The sequence below is a fragment of the Dermacentor variabilis genome, chromosome 4 (genome assembly GCF_050947875.1).
Source record: "Dermacentor variabilis isolate Ectoservices chromosome 4, ASM5094787v1, whole genome shotgun sequence".
Classification (NCBI taxonomy): Eukaryota; Metazoa; Arthropoda; class Arachnida; order Ixodida; family Ixodidae; genus Dermacentor; species Dermacentor variabilis.
Window position 1 is genome coordinate 71291062 of NC_134571.1, and position 17520 is coordinate 71308581.

The 17520-nt window shown below is 44.4% G+C and overlaps 1 protein-coding gene across 2 annotated transcripts in view; it reads right to left on the bottom strand.

Annotated features, from left to right (window-relative positions):
- Positions 1-17520, bottom strand: part of sff (BRSK family serine/threonine-protein kinase sugar-free frosting) — a 145482-nt gene that overhangs the window by 5331 nt on the left and 122631 nt on the right. For both annotated transcript variants that reach the window (XM_075689416.1, XM_075689415.1), the window contains exons 14-17: positions 16170-16408; positions 8210-8258; positions 5577-5700; positions 3158-3356 (exon numbers count right to left, since the gene is read on the bottom strand). In XM_075689416.1, the coding sequence (XP_075545531.1) occupies positions 3158-3356; positions 5577-5700; positions 8210-8258; positions 16170-16408 (611 nt within the window). The remainder of the gene's footprint in view (positions 1-3157; positions 3357-5576; positions 5701-8209; positions 8259-16169; positions 16409-17520) is intronic.

Genomic DNA, 17520 nt, shown 5'->3' on the forward strand with positions numbered 1-17520 from the left:
GCGAAACAAGAGAAAAAGAAACAAGAAAGCGTGTATTTTTGAACGCAATTAATCGCTTTTATACATGTCAAACGACCTCTCAGAGTCGGACACAGATGTTCCCTATTATTGAACGGTGGCCATCATGCATGGCTTGATGCACCTACTACGGTGGTATAATGCAGTTTAAGATCCGGCGAGCTCAGGTGAACCCCCCCCTGTGTATTTCTTTAAATAAATTTCACGATCCGATTTTCCGAATCCTTATGGCCCCAGCTATATTGTCACCAATTTCATTTATGGCTGTCCATGGTTTAAGTGATAAGAAAAAGAAGGGCAGGGTCTGTGTCGTACTAGACGTGATGGCCAGCCGTATCAATCGGAAGGGAGTTTTCGCACTTGTTCTGACTGGCGTCTATGTATTGATGGCACAACAGGCTGCGAGTCAGAACTGTGCCAGAGAAAATGAGGGACAAGCAAGGAGACCTCTAAAATCAGAAGGTGAACCAACAACTGAAAGTTTATCTTTTGATCGCGTAGAATAAGTGCTGGCTCACAAGCAATAAGATAAAAAAACCAAGAAATCAGCGTTCTGTGCAAATCTTTTTATCGGCTGACTAGAGAAGTAATGAAGCTCCCGAGATAGAAAGGTTGAGACAATCTTGCGTCATTGTCCCTTATATTTTGCTTGCTGGAAAGGATGTGCGTTTTGTATAATTATCTGGCATGAACACGCAGTGGTTCTTGCTTTTTCGCTTTACCCTTGTATGTATCTTTGGTTTATTGCTTGTGAGCCAGCATTTATGCAGAGTAATCAAGAAATAAACTTTCAGTTGTCACTGCACCTTGGGATTGCCCCGGTTTTCTTACTTTTTCCTCGTGTTCTCTGGCGGCGCTTTCAGCGATGGTAAACCAACTAGCCCAAGGAAACATTTTTACCAGGCTGCAATGGTTGTTACGCGTCCCATCACGTGTGTTGAAGAGCCCTTCTTGGACTCATCTCCTAATAGATAGTAGGACTTGCGCTGAGTAACAGTTCCTTTCGGGGATGTGGAATTGAGAAATACTCTTAATATTGTCTTGGAAGGGAAATACCGGGCCAATTTTTTTTTCTCTATGTCGGTGCACACTGTTTGAGGTTCTAGTATCGGTCAATGCCGTACGTAATTATTAAGTATGAAACGCTTTGAGCTCCCGTTGTCGGAGACCTTTAGGAAATATAGCCAAAAGCGAGAGCCTTTATCCGGACTCTCAAGACAAGAATGCGACGAGAATGGTGCGAGAACGAAACAAGCACATCCGGGCTACCAGTCAAAACTTAGGAGAATACGGTCTCTGGCCCCCAACCCCTTGTACAGGACCGCATTACATACGCTAGCTATTGCCCAAGCAAGTTACAAGGGAATATTGCTTCCGATTTCTTCCTAATGCTTGTTTACAATATCACTCAAGCTGTAACTTCTAGTACGCTGAAGTTTAATTTGTCGTTTCCAATAACGACGTTCAAAAGGCAGATACAGTGCACCACATACTTTATTGTCATCGTTTGGCGCTGAGACAGGGTTACCTGTGCTTTTTGCAGCGCCAGCGGTCCTTGAGTTTCACGGTGCAAGTTTGGCGCCAACTCCTTCGAGAGATGGCGCCACGCTGCGTGACCGGGCTGGCAGCATACAGCGCGCCGCGAATGATTGTGAGGAGCTTGTGATGGTTGTGAGATGGTTGTGAGTAATGGTTTTAATTGCTCCAACCAATCTGCTTAGCCAGTAGCCATTTCATGCTTACATCTACTCTAGATTACGGGAGAGCCAGCATCCTATGTCAGCATATTGTTATCATCATCACACTCCAATTAAATGGCGTAGGCAGTTGAAAATTGAGAATTGTATCGTGGCAGATGCTTTAGGGCAAGAACATCGATCATCTCCCACAGAAGAAAGCAGCACGTCTGTCTGAAGGAAAGCCCAGGCCGGGCCCACAAGCATGTGCACCTAAATAGAAGAGTGTTTATGTATTCATCTACGAGAAATTTATGCCCTTCTATCACAACCACCTACAAGTTAGCAAATCGCAATTTCTTAAGGCACTTCATGGCCTTGGCCGACAATCAGATAGTCGACGTTATTCGTGGTGCCAAGACAAGAACAAGAGATTTGAAAATGAAAGGCGTAAAGTGCCCAGCAAATGCCCCCACAAATTCTGGATGCCTGAAGAACAAGTTACCACACTCCTGTGTGTGGTGAAATCACAGTATGTGAATAGTGTCGACCTTGTTTACTGTCAGAGGAGATGTGTATAGTAAGGTGCGCTAAACACAAAAGACTATGGCACTGAAATGTCTCAGTGAAGAGTGCTTGAACAAAGTTTTTCAAGCTTCGAGTATCCAATCACGCAGAAAGGACGGTGTATGATTGTTGACGCATCAGGACATCTTTTGAATATCACTTGAAAACCCGCACCAATTATGGAACTTTCTATGCTGAAGGCGATATAACAAATCCTTCATTCAAGCGAGGCATCGCTCTTAGACGTCCCCCTGTTAACCTAAAAGAACAAGATAAAAAAAAAGAAAAGGCTTTTTGTCAAAGGGGACTTTTTAACTTTATGGGATTAAGGGGTCACCCAGCTTCCTTGACAAGCAAGCAAGAGTTGTTCCGATGACTGGTTTTATAACGTGGAGAATGTATAGATTCGAGTGACGTACATTAAAAGACTGTAAATGAAAATTTTATTTCGGAACTTCTTAGTGACGTTCTTTATCAGGTTGAGCATACTGAGGAACATTACGATACGTCCGGATCAGTTGACTGTCGCTGTTGCAGTTAACAATTAGCGCTAACTTTACCGTAGAAGAGTGCGAAATAATGTTTTCAACTTTGTAATCAGCTATTGAATTTTCGTATTCCTGAAGCTCACATATTCTATCACTGGCTGTGAACAACGTTAGCGAACAGCTTCTCACTGCTGTGTTAAAGTGACTAGGCATTCTATATTTCATAAAAAGGAAAGAGATATAAGAGACAGTAGATCATCTTGTAGGTGTGCTTGAATTAGATGCAACGTGCTCTGGAGGATAAAGACTAGTGAGAAAAACAAGCTGGGATACCCTTGAAGCGCAGCGTAATCCCTTGATTTGTTTAGCAAGCAGCCAAATGTTGCACAAACGGTACATCAAGCTTACCCGATATGAGAGTGAAGCTGATGCAGTATACAGAAGGCTTGCTGTCGTGCGAAGCTCCACCATTGGGGCTCCCGTCTCCTACAATGCTGATGTCGACGTGGAAGCGGACGTTCCTCTGGAACATGGTGGTGCTCCCGGGCCGCTTGTATTCCACTCGGAAGGACATCGGTGACACGACGCTGTGGCTTAGGTCAGCAATCTGCCATTAACATGAAAGAGAACAAATTGCAGAACGCGGAAAAGAAAACAACTTCGACTGTCAGATATTAGGTGTGAGTTTTGACACTTTCATAGATAATAGATAATTTATTTGAATGAAGGCAGAGAGGTCGGCCTGAGCTAACGTGCTAACTGTCCCTGTTCCCCCTCCCGCTATGCCTGCTATACGGCGTAGCGGGAGGGGGAACAGGGACATAAAGGTTTGATGAGGGATGTTGATGACATAGAAAGAGGGATGCTCAACGGTGACAGCAAGTTCAACATTCCGATAATGAACATTCAGAAAGCTCATTCATGAAGCCACTGTCGGGTTCCCTATCTAGTCTGTAGTCACCAATTCAAGTGAACTTAAAGGCGCTAGGACGAAGCTTGTGTGTGGGCCTCTCCAGCGTGAGCAGTACAAGCGTGAAACAAAAACTTTATAGCATGTAAAGAGCTGCGATAAGCTGCTCCAGCACGGCAAGCACCTGCAGGGCACTTTTATCGTTCGGATGCTTTCATTTTTATTGAAACTTTCATGCAAAGCAATACAAATACTTATGTGGCCTCTCTCAGCAGAAAACTCGATAGATAAATTAGCACTTAAGATGTTTCTTGGGCCTATGTTGAGCTTGACTATAGGCGCAAGCGACTTATATATGGGCTTCCGCAAGATAACGCTAATGGTTGCTGACACTTCAAAATTTCCTCTTCCAAGCAGGACTATGAGCCACTAAGAAGCCCTTAATTTCTTGCACGACTCATGTGCGTGCCCAGCTCGAGTGATCGAAGATGAACACCGAAATTGAATTCTACGATAATGAAGTGGTTCAAAAGATTAATAACCATCGTATGAGATGTCATTGCCTAATGTACGAGTAATAATTTCGACGCTTAAGGAAACGTTATGGTAGCCCAACCAGTTGATATGGGCCAAGCAGCCACAAAGAAATGCCGTGCCTGCTGGTTGTAAAATAAATGTAAGGCTATTCAGGCAGAATCCACATGTACATTTTTCCTGGAACTTTCTTGCGAATGATGTAAACTGATGAATTATTTCTAGGCATTGCAGAAATACTCACATGTGGATAAATTTGCTTACGTTTCACCACGAGACAAAGTAAATGTTTATAGACCGCGAATAAAAATCAGCTCCCTAAAGCAGCCCTTGAGCATGTACTAAACGCTCTTATGCATTTAAACAGTCGTTGTAAGGTCAAAACTACCGTGGGAACACTTATCTCTCCTGATAAAGTCGTGTACCTAAAAAACGTATGTAATCAATACGTTACCATTTTTTTGCGTGCTACCTATACCTACACTATGTCATCTAGAACAGCGACAGTGAAGATGCCGAATAGTGAGACCACAGAGGCGACACACGTGCATGTCACATCGAGTGCTTTCAATCTAATTCAATATCACGGACTTCACGTGTGCCCCCCATGGAACTGAGAAATAATAAAACCGATTTACAATTCCAGATTTACCCGCAAACGATGTCCCTATCTGCTCTTTCTTTAGGCTCTATTGTCACCTTCTTAACCGCGGTAACATGTCAATAAGGATGAGTTTTGCTAACCCTGCGCTCGCGGCCGGTGGCCGGAGAGCACCTGCAAGGCTGCTGTCAGTAATATCTGTTTGCGGTGATCACCGCGAAGTTATAGCAGCATGAGCAGAACAGTTAGAACTTTACATCTGAATATGCTCCCCTAGGTAGAAAATCTTCCACGGTGCATAGTTTACGAACAAGTTTTCAAGAGATTAGTTATGTTCTTTCTTTTCTTTTTGCCTGTTTTGCTGTATATATCCAGAACATCTGTCATTAAAGGTTAGTTGGAAGTTAGCGCCTGTTCATTTCATGTCTCTGTGTGCTTTTTTGTAGATTCTGCGCTAAATGACTAATAAGCATGGATTACCAACTAGCCCGAACCGACGCTTTGCTCAGTTTAGGAATTCCACGCTCCAGATATCTGTGAGGCACAATTTACGATGGCCAGCTCTCAGTATCTCCATCCCACTTTTTAAATTTGTTGCACTGATCCATATGTGCTGTTTACAACCGAGGGAAAACAGTGTTGTCTTCAAACTGTGTGGTGTGACAAATTACAGCTTGTTCACGACAGAAATATTGTCAAAAAGTAGCGGCGCTCTGGTCAGCTTTCTTCCGCTTGTGCGAGCACTAAGCAAACGTAGAAGCGGAACCCACAGTCTCACGTACCGAAAGGAAGGCGTGGATGAGGTCAGCCTTGACAGAACTCAAAGGACGGTCCTTGACGAGTATCACGTGGCTTTCTTCCCTCTCGTTGGCCATTAATCCTCCGAACCAGGATCGTTTTGAGAGGCTGCGAAAACAGAGGTGTTTTGCATTGAGTCCACAGCAGGAAATAACAAAGATAGCTACATGCTTCACGTGTAGCAAGCAACTAACAAATGCAAGCACAAGGCTCACCCAGGAACTTCCGACCTGATTTATTGCATTCTCTTCGGGCAGTTAACTCAATGCGGTACTTTTTAGTTGAGGCATTGAAGTCGATAGTTATGTTGCTTCCAGCAATCTTAGGTACAATTTACTCGCCTATAATACATACGTCGACATATGTATGCCTAGATCTGTAGCTGGATGTACCATCCATCGAACCATCCATCCATCCACCAATCATCATCATCATCATCATCATCATCATCATCATCGTCGTCGTCGTCGTCGTCGTCATCATCATCTTTCATCATCAGCCTATTATATCTCTACTGCAAGGTCCTGCGCCAACCGATTCCAACTAGCGCCCGCGAATTTCCTAATTTCTTCGCCCAACCTAGTCTTCCGCCTTCCTCGATTGCGCTTCATTTCTCTTGGCACCCCTTCTGTAACCCTAACGGTCCACCGGTTATCTAAACAACGCATTACATATGACCTGCCCAGCTCCATTTTTTTCTCTTAATGTCATTTAGAATATCGGCTATACCCGTTTGCTTTCTGATCCAAACCACTCTCTGTCTCTGAATGTTATGCCTAGCATTCTTTATTACATCGCTCTTTGCGCGGTCGTTAACTTGCGCTCAAGCGTCAGTCTCCAAGTTTCTGCGCCGTATGTTACCACCGGTAAAATAAACTGATTGTACACCTTCCTTTTCAATGATTATCGTATGGTTCCAGTCAGGAGCTGGCAATGTCTGCCGTATTCGTTCCAACCCATTTTTATACTGTAAATTTCCTTCTCATTAGAAGGGCTCCCTGTGAGTAATCGACCTAGGTAAAGGTACTCCTTCCCAGACTCTAGACGATGACTGGAGATCCTGAACTATTGTTTCCTTGCCCAGCTATTCATCCTTATCTTTGTCTTCTGCATATTAATCTTCAACCCCACTCTTACACTCTCCCACTCCTACATGTACCTTGATTTATTAATTTTCGTTATCTAGAAATAAAGAGAGCCGTTTAGTAATCTAGTGGGCCTAAGGATGGTTTTAGTAAATGACGTAGTTGGCTTGCGTTCGAAACATATTGTGAAGTCATCGCTGATAAAATGTAAAGTGGTACAAAATACAACGTTAGATGAGGTTATCTCTTCAATAGTTTTAAAGAAAATGTGATTCGCATTATCCATGAGACAGCCAGTCCCAACTTTCATAATAACGAATGTACTGTTTAGAGGCAACAGATGCAGAACTGCAACAGGGCAGAAGGACTCTCCTCCTTTTGGTAACCGGTAAGACGGCTTACTTCGAGTGCTTTATCTTCTTCATAAGCACCATAAAAAAGAAACATAGCATAGAGATAGAATGTTGGTTAGGCTGCAAAGGTGATCTGAGCTTGCCCGAGGAAAACCGTTTTGTCGACTCTGACAAAGTGCTATTAATTAGTCGATTCATTTTATGCAAATTTCACATGTAATATCTTCACAGTTTGCAGTCCTAGATCATTCTAATTTTGGGTGCAATCCCTATACAGATTATGCCGGAAAGTGCGTTTAACATTGCAATTCAGCCTCTGAAAATGTTGAGGCAAATGAAAGGGAAATACTGTCACCCATCGAAGGCAAGAACGAGGCTACAAAGAAAACCTATGCTAGTTTCTTAGAAAGCCTCGTAACTGAAGAAAAAATTCGTCTCATTCTGGGCGCAGAGCTTAGAACCAACGCATTGCCGGGGAGGTCGCTCTGCCATCTGAGCTGACCAGGAGGCTAGCAAATAGCATAACGAGTTTGAATTTTCAAGTTCTTGAGGTCAAGTTTTGAATGAACCGACAATTCGAAGAGCGTAGACACAGACCAAACCGCCTCCTTTCATGAAACCTTGTAGAACTCATTTTCACCATTACGTGTCCCCACTCATCCAGTTGTCGATTATTTCGGCCTCGTTCCACTATCTGCTCACCTTTTGCTTAGCTCAGATGGTAGAGCTAGTGCCCCGGAAAGACGATGTGTCCGTGTTAGATCCCCGGACCAGAACGTCTTCATAAACTGCGACACTTTCTGAACAGCGCTACTGTTTGGTGGGTGGCACTATTTCAATTTCATGAAACTTCCTCCGCCTTGTAGACTCCCACAGATCTGATGTGCTATGCTACAGCAAATATTTGAAACTGACCAAGATATTTCGATGTTAACTTACGGAGCGCGAATGCCCAAAATGACTTCTGTGGGAAACAATAATAAACTGTACAAATATAAAGGTTTCTACAGATTTCGTCGAAACAGAAGTAATTCAAGTACAACTTAGCATGGAGGTTTTCAGCGCCAAGGATGGTGTAATGCGTAGTTCTTTTCTGCTAAACTTTTCCCTGCTATTAAGTTTTCCTGCAAATAAGTGACATTTTGTGTAACTCGTAATGAGAACTCGGGCGGCACTTACTCTGGAGAGGAATCGGGGGTCAGGCTGACTTCATCGGATGCGGAAGGGACTGCAAGGAAACAAGAGAAATATCAGTCGTACATTCCTACAATAAATGCAATAACACCACTTCAAGTGAATAATTTGCTAATTATTAGGAGTGAAAGCAAGGACTCCCCTCAAAACTGGATTATCCAAACTTAAGAACTTCACACGGTTCCTTTGGATGAGGGGGAAAATGAGTGATCGAATGTTGGTAACTACTGAGTTTTTTTTATTTTCGCGAAGTAAAAGCTGCAGGAAGCTCTTTGCAAGATCTTCGAACCGATACTCGATGGAACTGCAACCACACAAATAGAGCGTCGCCTAAATAAAGGAAAATAGTACTCATGAAAACCACTGAGTAACGAAAAAGATTTGGCAGACTCAACTCTTGCTGACGTCTACTTGATGCGAAGCATTTGGGATTTGTGGAGAATGGTTGTATAGATAACGTTACTGTAAGTTAGCGAATGGTTATGTAGAGGTTATAGGCTATAGGGGGTGCTTACATTTACAGTAAGTAACGCAGTGTATGTAATAGCAAGATATCAGATTGAAAGCAAAGTAAAACCCAGCGGCACATGCTCAGTGCACATAGCCAGTCACCCCAGTGAAACATAATTTTAGACTGCGCAATCGCCGGGATTGGCCAAAAAGAACGGCAAGATAGGCTGCACATCGCCATGACTGGCCCATGGAAATGGTGATAGAAAGGATGCTTTGCATTAAAAAGTACAGTGGAATTCCACACTGGCGCTGCGAGCATCCCAAGGAATGTGGCGACTTTTCGCAAGACGGAAGGTGTCTGACATCGTTGGATGATGTAGAACTTCTTGTAGCAACAAACCTGAGCTACACAACTAAAAACCAGTGTAGGCCAGAACCAACTTCTGTGGGACTCTCATGGGCCAAATTTTAGTGGAAAACGTTGCATGTTTCGCTAGTGGAAACGCAATCTGCCTAGTGTAACTTAATCGAAGCATATTGGGAAAGGGCGTGTTTCATTGAATAATGGATGTGGCGCCAATAATGCCGTTCTTGTCAATAGTAACTTGATGGATACGTTCGGTATTTGTGTACCTTTCTTACGTGCTCATCGCAAGAGATCTCACGATATAACTGTATTTTTGTCTTGATGTCCCTGGTGCTGCCAACGGCTAATGTAGTGCATTCTGTTTGACGCCAATATCTTCGTTTTCCTCATTGCGTGGCATTGCTCCGATTGCAGAAGCAATCGAAGCAATGAACACCAATGAACAAGAATGCAACAGAAGCCTAAATTCGGCCGCAGGCCGCTTTAAATATGCTCGTGATTCCCATGTGGCCTGTGTGTTGTGTTTTGTGCAGCCCTGCAATAGACAACTGAGTAACCAGAGCTAACATGCCAACCTTAGAGGGGAGCAGAAGAATTTTTCACATCGCAACACCTTATGAGCGGATTGTGCGAAGAATGCTAAAAGGCTATGGCGTTCTATAAAGATAGTCCCCATGTCGTGGATTCAATTTTTCGCTGCAAAGGTCGTATTGCGATGTGGGAGAGTCGGGGGATCAAGCAAGAAAAAGCAAGGACGAGGGTTTGCTGAAATTTTTCGGTACAATAAAGTGTCCCGAGTGGGCAAAGTTAATCCGGATTGCTTCACTGCCCCGTAAGTTTTAATGAGGATGCAGCTGCATGGCATGAAATCCCACCAGTGAACTATTGTCAACAATGCGTGTCAATTTACTTACCTTGCAAAGCATAAGACATTTTTGTAAAGTAACACCGACTTACTTATTCACGAGTTCCACCCATAACATGACTGATCATAGATCAATATGCAGAAGAGAGAGAAAAGTCACCCAGAGCTATGCAGTGTTCGAATCTAAATGACGCGAAGCTTGTTTGAGTTACTGAAATAGCACTAGTAGCGGATTAGATGAACACAGCGCCTTTGCCTGTAGGTGTTCGCTGTCTGCGTCACCAAGACGAAGGCGATGCATGATGCTTGTCGAGGTAGAGTGCTGTATCACATACTTAATATATTTATGGATTTATGCCCCCTATATCACAGTAGCACATAGATTTTAGGGGATGGGTGAAGAATGGACCCATACCCAGTGACCCATACATAGAAAAGTACGCATTTGGTCTGGTTGGTTCATGATTACGAGCAGAAAACAGCGCTAAACGACAAGATGAAAACAGGGACACAGACAACAGCGCTAACAACCAAGTGCCTTTATTCTTTCAGTAAGCATATATATGCTATACCACTATCTTGAAGCACAAATAGCAACAGAAATTCAACATGCGCAGGGGCAATAAATTGTAATCAATAAGATAGGAAGGCTATCTCCTTCCGAAGGAGAGAAATGGAGGGGAGGCTTACACATGCTTCACCGCTATTATGGATCTGAAAGGCTTCAGAAATAAAACGTGCGCGGTCATCGTGGCAATTTCACAAGTAGGTTACATCTTTAAAAGGTCGCTTGCAACCGCATTTATTGCAATGCAGTGACAATTGATTATCTCTAGCTTGTTTTTGAACCTTGTTTTAGTGTTCACGCATGCGGTCATTGATGCACCACCCCGTTTGACCGATATTGAAACGCTTGCATGAAAGAGGAATCTTATAAACCACACAGTCAAAACAGTCAAAAACAAACCTCTGCCAGTGTTGTCAACAAACCGCTTCGTGTTGTCCCTTACTTCAAGTCCCGTGTTTTGCGTGCGGTAACTTCCCAGAATCATGAACCTCCCTTTCTGTCCTTCCGAAGGAGATACCGTTCCTATCCCATTGATTACAATTGATTGCCTCTGCTCACGCTGAATTTCTGTTGCTATTTGTGCTTCGAGATAGTGGTAGAGTATATATATGCTGACTGAAAGAATAAAGACATTTGGTTGTTAGTCAGCGCTGTGTTCAGTGTCCCTTTCTTCGTCCTGTTGTTTAGCGCTGTTTTTTGCACATACACAGTTGCACAGATACCCTGTGCCAGCGTTTCTCTTCGGGCACATCCCCTCTGGCACAAAGTGGCACCCCAACCGACATCTCCAAGCGACAACAAACAACATTACCTTGGTTCTTTCCAGCTACGTGACATTTGCATATTTTGAAATCTTGGTGTTGGAACACCTTGTATACACATGTACATACATGGCAGAATAGGAAGAGTGTCGAGGTTATTCGTGTGTAATCGGCACGTGAAGGTGAATACGTGGGCAGTTCTAATTCGGGTTGGAATAAAACTAACGCGTGGCACCGTGAAAGAAAGCGAAGGCGATGTGCATGTGTGATGTCTGGGGGTAAGCGGCATTCTGCTATCTACCTACTTATACATATATATGTAATGCTACGTGACCAAAATAAAACGTGTGTCAGTTTGCGCACCTGCCTGTGTCCTGTTGTGTGTATCATGCTCTAAAACAGTACGGTAAAAAGAACTGAGAGCACTAGATATCTGCTGGCTGCTGCATTGCCGAGTGGACAATTTGGGCCACTAGAATGAGTGTACTACTACGAGACTAGGAGCACGAAGTCGTAATTGACAACTTCGGCACTGGGTATGTACCACCGAGTGTGTGAAACTTCTTGGCCAATCGTTCAGAGGGAATGTGCTGCTGTGACGCAAGGGTTACGAAGACCTAAATGTAATAAAGCGAAGCTTTCTTTCTCTCTTCCACGCAGTCTAACGTTCGTCGTCGTTTCCTCGCCTAGTCATTCACGTGATCACTGAGAACAGCTGCGTCGAAAAGAACTTATTGCTGGGCGAGTTGGTTGAGATCTGATGAATACATCGTTGCGCTAACATGAAATAAAGGCTTAGGAAGAAAAAGTAGGATCCGCCCTGGTTGCATAGTGGCTATGGTGTTCGGTTGCTAAGCACGAGGTAGCGGGATCGAATCACGGCTGCGGCGGCCGTATTTAGATGGGGGCGAAAACACCCACGTGCTTAGATTTAGGTGCACGTTAAAGAACCCCAGGTGGTCAAAATTTCCGGAGTCTCCAACTACGGCGTGCCTTATAATCATAACGTGGTTTTGCCACGTAAAACCCCATAAAAAAGTTTTTTTTAAGCTTCCACTGTTTTATTCCTACAGCAGAGCAGGGAGAATCTACAAATCCGCATGCGCTCATAAGTGTCGTCTACAGCGATTACAGTGAGTTTTTAACAGTTGCATCTCGTTGTCAAACAGAAAAACAGACATATCACTAATGGGACTCTCTCTCTTCTGTGTGAGATGCCCCCAGAGGTTTTCTTGCTAACGTATCACCACTCCTGCCAATTATTTTAATCTCACGCAGCAGTTGCTAACATCTGCAGTCCAAGCAAACAATGCAATGCGCAGGTATGTGCGCAATACCTTTGTTCACTACAGACAATTCATGCTCCCTTGTCTTCGTCTGTCTTCGTCCGTGCGCCTCGTCTGTTTCAGTCACATCCCGTTGTCCGGTGCTGTTACTCGTTTTCTTCGGACATGTAGCAACTAGCACAAGTTAGCACGTGCCCGGTCATTGACACATCTCCCCGTTTGGTCCACGTAGGTCTTCCCACATTTCAGCGGTATCTCGTGCAAAACGTCCGTAGCACGTTTGACGTACAATCTGGTGTGGTTTTTCTGGCATCCTGACTTTTTTTCAACGCGACGCATGCGCGGACACAGGCCAGTCAACTTGTGTGGCGCCTAGAAACCAACAGGCACACCAAACCTATTTGCGATTTTCTTCAGATTTCGGGAATGTTTGTGGACGTATGGCACCGCTGCGGGTTTGCATCTTTTGGTCAGGGCTAAGCATATAATTTTTTTCCCTTCATCTTCTGAAGAAGTGCTTTTGAGACCGCCCCTACGACCGAGCTCTCGTAGCTGGCTATGTGTAGCCTCACCAATTGGTTATCGAAGCTAGCCTGCATCACGTGAGGGCACGACTTCATGAGAGCAGACTCAAGGTAGAGAGTGGCTATTGCAAAGAACTTTGTCCCAAAGTCCCAAAGCTGTAGCAAAGAACTTTGTCCCGGTCAAAGAAAAGGCAACAAGAGTCAAGAAACAAGCAACAGCACTTTGCAAAGATCTTGACCTTTCGAAGTTAGTCATGTCAATAAGTGAATGTAAAGGTGCTTCATTAGGAGTGTTTTTCACAGCAAAATCGCACAATGAACGAATTCCGTTCCGTGTCATCGTAAGCGAGAAAGGTTCTTGGCAGCAGTTAGGCAGTTTTTTTTAAAGAACTTGAAATCATTGCAAGTGGTTGATCCTTTTAATACTAAAAGTTCTAGAGATGTAATTCACTTCCTGCAAGGAAACGCCTCTATCGCATACGCTTTTTCTGCAGACGTAGTTGATTCGTTTTACTCAGTGCCTCAACAGGGCATGTGTGTCTCCGTTAGGGATTGCATTGACCGTAAGGGTCCATTAGATTTTCAGAATCTAGTGAGCTTGTCTATTGACAATTTTATGGTTTCGTTGGAATTTTATTTCAAGTCTAGTTTATTCTTCAACGATGAGTTGTGTGTTCGACGGCAAGGAATATGCATCGGCTCCTGTATCGCCCCTGTGCTCTGTGACATTTTCTTGACGACAGTTGAGCGCGATCTGCACAGTTCCTTTGACGATAGGTCCTACTTTAAGGCCTTTAGGTACGTCGATTATTTTTATTTTTTAAACCTAACCATGATTTTGCCGTTGACCAGTGCATTAACGAAGTCTTAGGCGCTTTTAGGCTACATGGGAAGGGCATGCATGCTTCTTACACATGAAAAACTTCGCATGGTACTCTTCAGTTTTTAGATGTGTTTTTAGTTTCTGACAAAAACCACTGCTGTTGGTAGAATAGCCCACGTGCATAAAAAGAATTGCTGCCATACGATTCGGCACCTTCAACGTTAGCTAAAAGTGCAATAGCCCCTCTGCCTTGAGTGTGCTGTCATGAAGTCATGCCCTCATGCGATGCAGGCTAGCTTTGATAACCAATTGGCGAGCTACACACAGCTAGCAACCAGAGCTTGGTCGTAGGGGCGGTCTCAAAGACGCTGCTCCAGAAGGTGAAGGGAAGAAAAGCATATGCCAGCGTCGACCAAAAAGGATGCAAACCTAGAGCGGTGCCATACGTCCACAAAATTTCGCACAGTCTCAAGAAAGTAGCAAATAGGTTTGGTGTGCCTGTTCTTTTCTCGGCGCCACACAAGTTGGCTGCACTGTGCCAGCGCATAAGCCGCGTTAACAAAAAGTAAGGATGCCAAAAAAAAAAAACCCACACCAGACCGTACGTCAAATGTGCTACGGACGTCATACACGAGATACCGCTGAAATGTGGGAAGACCTACGTGGGACAAACGGGTAGATAGGTCAATGACCGGACACGCGCTAACTTGGACTATTTGCTACATGTCTGAGGAAAACGAGTACCAGCGCCGGACAACGGGATGTGACTGAAACAGACGAGGCGCACGGTAGAAGACAGACGAAGGAAAGGGAGCATGAATTGTCTATAATGAACAAGGGCAGTGCGCACTTACCTGCGCATTGCATTGTTTGCTTGGCCGGCAGATGTCAGCCACTAGTGCGTGAGATTAAGATAATTGGCAGGAGCGGTGATACGTTAGCAACAAAGCTTTTGGAGGCATATCACATAGAAGAGAGAGTTGCATTAGTGATGTGTCTGTCTTTCTGTTTGACAAGGAGATGCAGCTGTTAAAAACGCCACTGTGGTCGCTCTAGACGACACTGATGTACGCATGCGCATTTGTTGATTGTCCCTGTTCTGCTGCAAGAATAAAAAAGTTGAAGTTTAAAACCTATAGTTTCCTACTTTTCTCCCTAAGTCTTTATTTCCTGTTAGCGCAACAATGTATTCATCAGTTGCTTCGACGTGTGCACTGTGAGTGTAGTTTAGTAGTGGGAGTGTGTCATGTATTTATATTTGTTTTGAAAACATATATACATTTGACAGGAAAGGGAAGCGAGGAGCAGGCTGGCAACTGCCACTGGAAGGGGCACTACGCCTACCTGTTCTTCAGAAAGGGGGTGACAGAAACACAGAAATTGAAGATAGGAAGGAGGAGAGGAGACAGGAAAGAAACAGCAACAGGACGAATCTTAAAGACTAAAGTAGAACATACAGTACAGGTGTCATCGGAGTGAAGGGCATTATAACTCGGGTGATAGATAACAAGAAGAGGAAACCACGGAAGTCTCCGCCTTCAATGCTGAAATTTAAAATAGGAATCTACGCAATGCCCAATCGGTGAGAAAAAACGAAATATTCAAACAACACAGGCCATTTTTTCTCAAGCATGCGCCCCAACGTAATCGCTAACATCGATAAACTAACACACAAACATTGTACAAGTGTCACTTCGCGTAGACACATGCGTTGCATCTGCAGATTTTTTTTTTTTAGAATACATGCCTTTGGCAACTTTTTGAGGCCGCTTTCTGGGCGTGCAGTTGCAGATCAGTGCAGTTGGAGCAGAGCCCTTATTCGTGTGTCGTGCTTTGACAGCGCGGTCGTAGGCTGGGGTAGACACTCGGGCTTGGTAGCACGGCATGATTCATTAAACATCGCGTGAGCATGCGACACAAAGGCAAAGCGGACGACATACACGCGGCAGAGAGACGCGGCAGTTAGAGCAACTCATCTAAATTAGGAATTTACCGAGAAGACTATCAGGCAGAGGGCGTTTAGGTTTTTCCCGTCTGCTGTAGTAAACGTTACGCAGATTGCCTTTATGGCAAATAAAGATATAGAGATGTGCACCAGGAGGCACTCGGGCCATAGCTAGTTGTTTTTCTTTCCGCGGAATACTCCCAAAGTTCACATATGTTCCCTTATCCCAAACATCACTGCGCATTACTCGTGCGCATGTCAACGTGACTCGTGAAAGGTGAAGTCTGTTACACCTTTTCCCACGCTGTAACTGCTCGCTCTAAGTCCCCAGTGTGGGCCGCTCAGATACTGACCCTGCAGTTTTCTCCTGTGGAAGCGCGGGCTTCCGAGGAAGCTGTTTTTGATGGTGTGCAGGCGCGACCGCCAGTAGGGTTGTCCCAGGGAGGGTGATCCGGGCGGCGTGTTGAGCGGGCTCTCGTCAGGGGTGGTGGCGCCTCGCGGTGAGGGTCTCGGCGAGTTGAGCGGCGACACCGCCGGACTCGGGATGCCGCTGCCGGGGTGCAGACAGCCCGACCCGCTGCCCCGCCGCATACTGGGTACGCGGAGGGAGACATGGAGTAAATATGTTACTAAAGTGACCTTGGTCCGACTTGAACGAGCATGAGACGGAGATAATCAGATTACTAGATTCAATGTTATCCTAATTAATTCGAGGGCCTACTAATGGAGAAAATTAAGCTCTAATGTTCCCTTCTTTAATTTCCTGCCCCGACAGGGACTGTCATGATGCCTTTTTCACATCTGAACTATTACAGTGTTTACACATGTGGAGTTTCATTGTTTTTTTTTTCTTCAATAGTAAAAGTTCATAAATTTTACCAGCTGTCATTTCTTGAGTATTTCCTAATGTAATCTGTGTACGTGAAAGAGAGTTTTATTGACAGAGAGGAGGAAAACCTGCTGACGGCAACGTAATTGTATAGCGCGCGGCTGGTACCTCAACATCGATAAGCAGTGTGGCGAAAGAGGAGAAGGAAACGAAAGATTATGCAATGTAATCATGTTATATAAAACACAATTATCCTGCTTCTGTCAGACAATGACAAGTTCTATGACGTAACGGGAATTCAGTCTTCCGTTTCTTTTTCGTTTTTTTTTTTCATCCTCTCTGGAAAGCCTCAGTTCACGGCAAGGCTGACCTTTTCGCAACTCGGATGTGGGGCTCGTTAGCCTAAATTTGCACACAGAAGCCAAATATACGCGAATACAAATATGTTACATAAACAACATTTGCGAACACATAAGCTTAGCCCTATGCGCCACCGTTTCCATGCAGTGGATTGAACATCGAGCGGCGTTAGCGACGTCTAACGTCACTTGCCCGCAAGACGTGACCTTGTTGTTGTTTCCGCTGAGCGCACGCAAACGGTGAAGAATATAGATCAGGCGCCAGCCATCTGAAGATCTTGCAGTTACATTCTGCAGTGTTCACAATCCATGTAGGTGAAATTACTCAAAAGAACTTGCTTTTTTATCTCGATCCCCAAATAGCGAACCATTCAACGCGCCGTCCTATATAAGGCGTCCCAGCTAACGTTAGCCATGCTTTTCCACGAAGAAAAAAAGTATTAGAGAAACTCGACGCATGGTACAATTTTACGACTTACGGTATTCGATTATCAGAACTCCGATGACTAAACACCG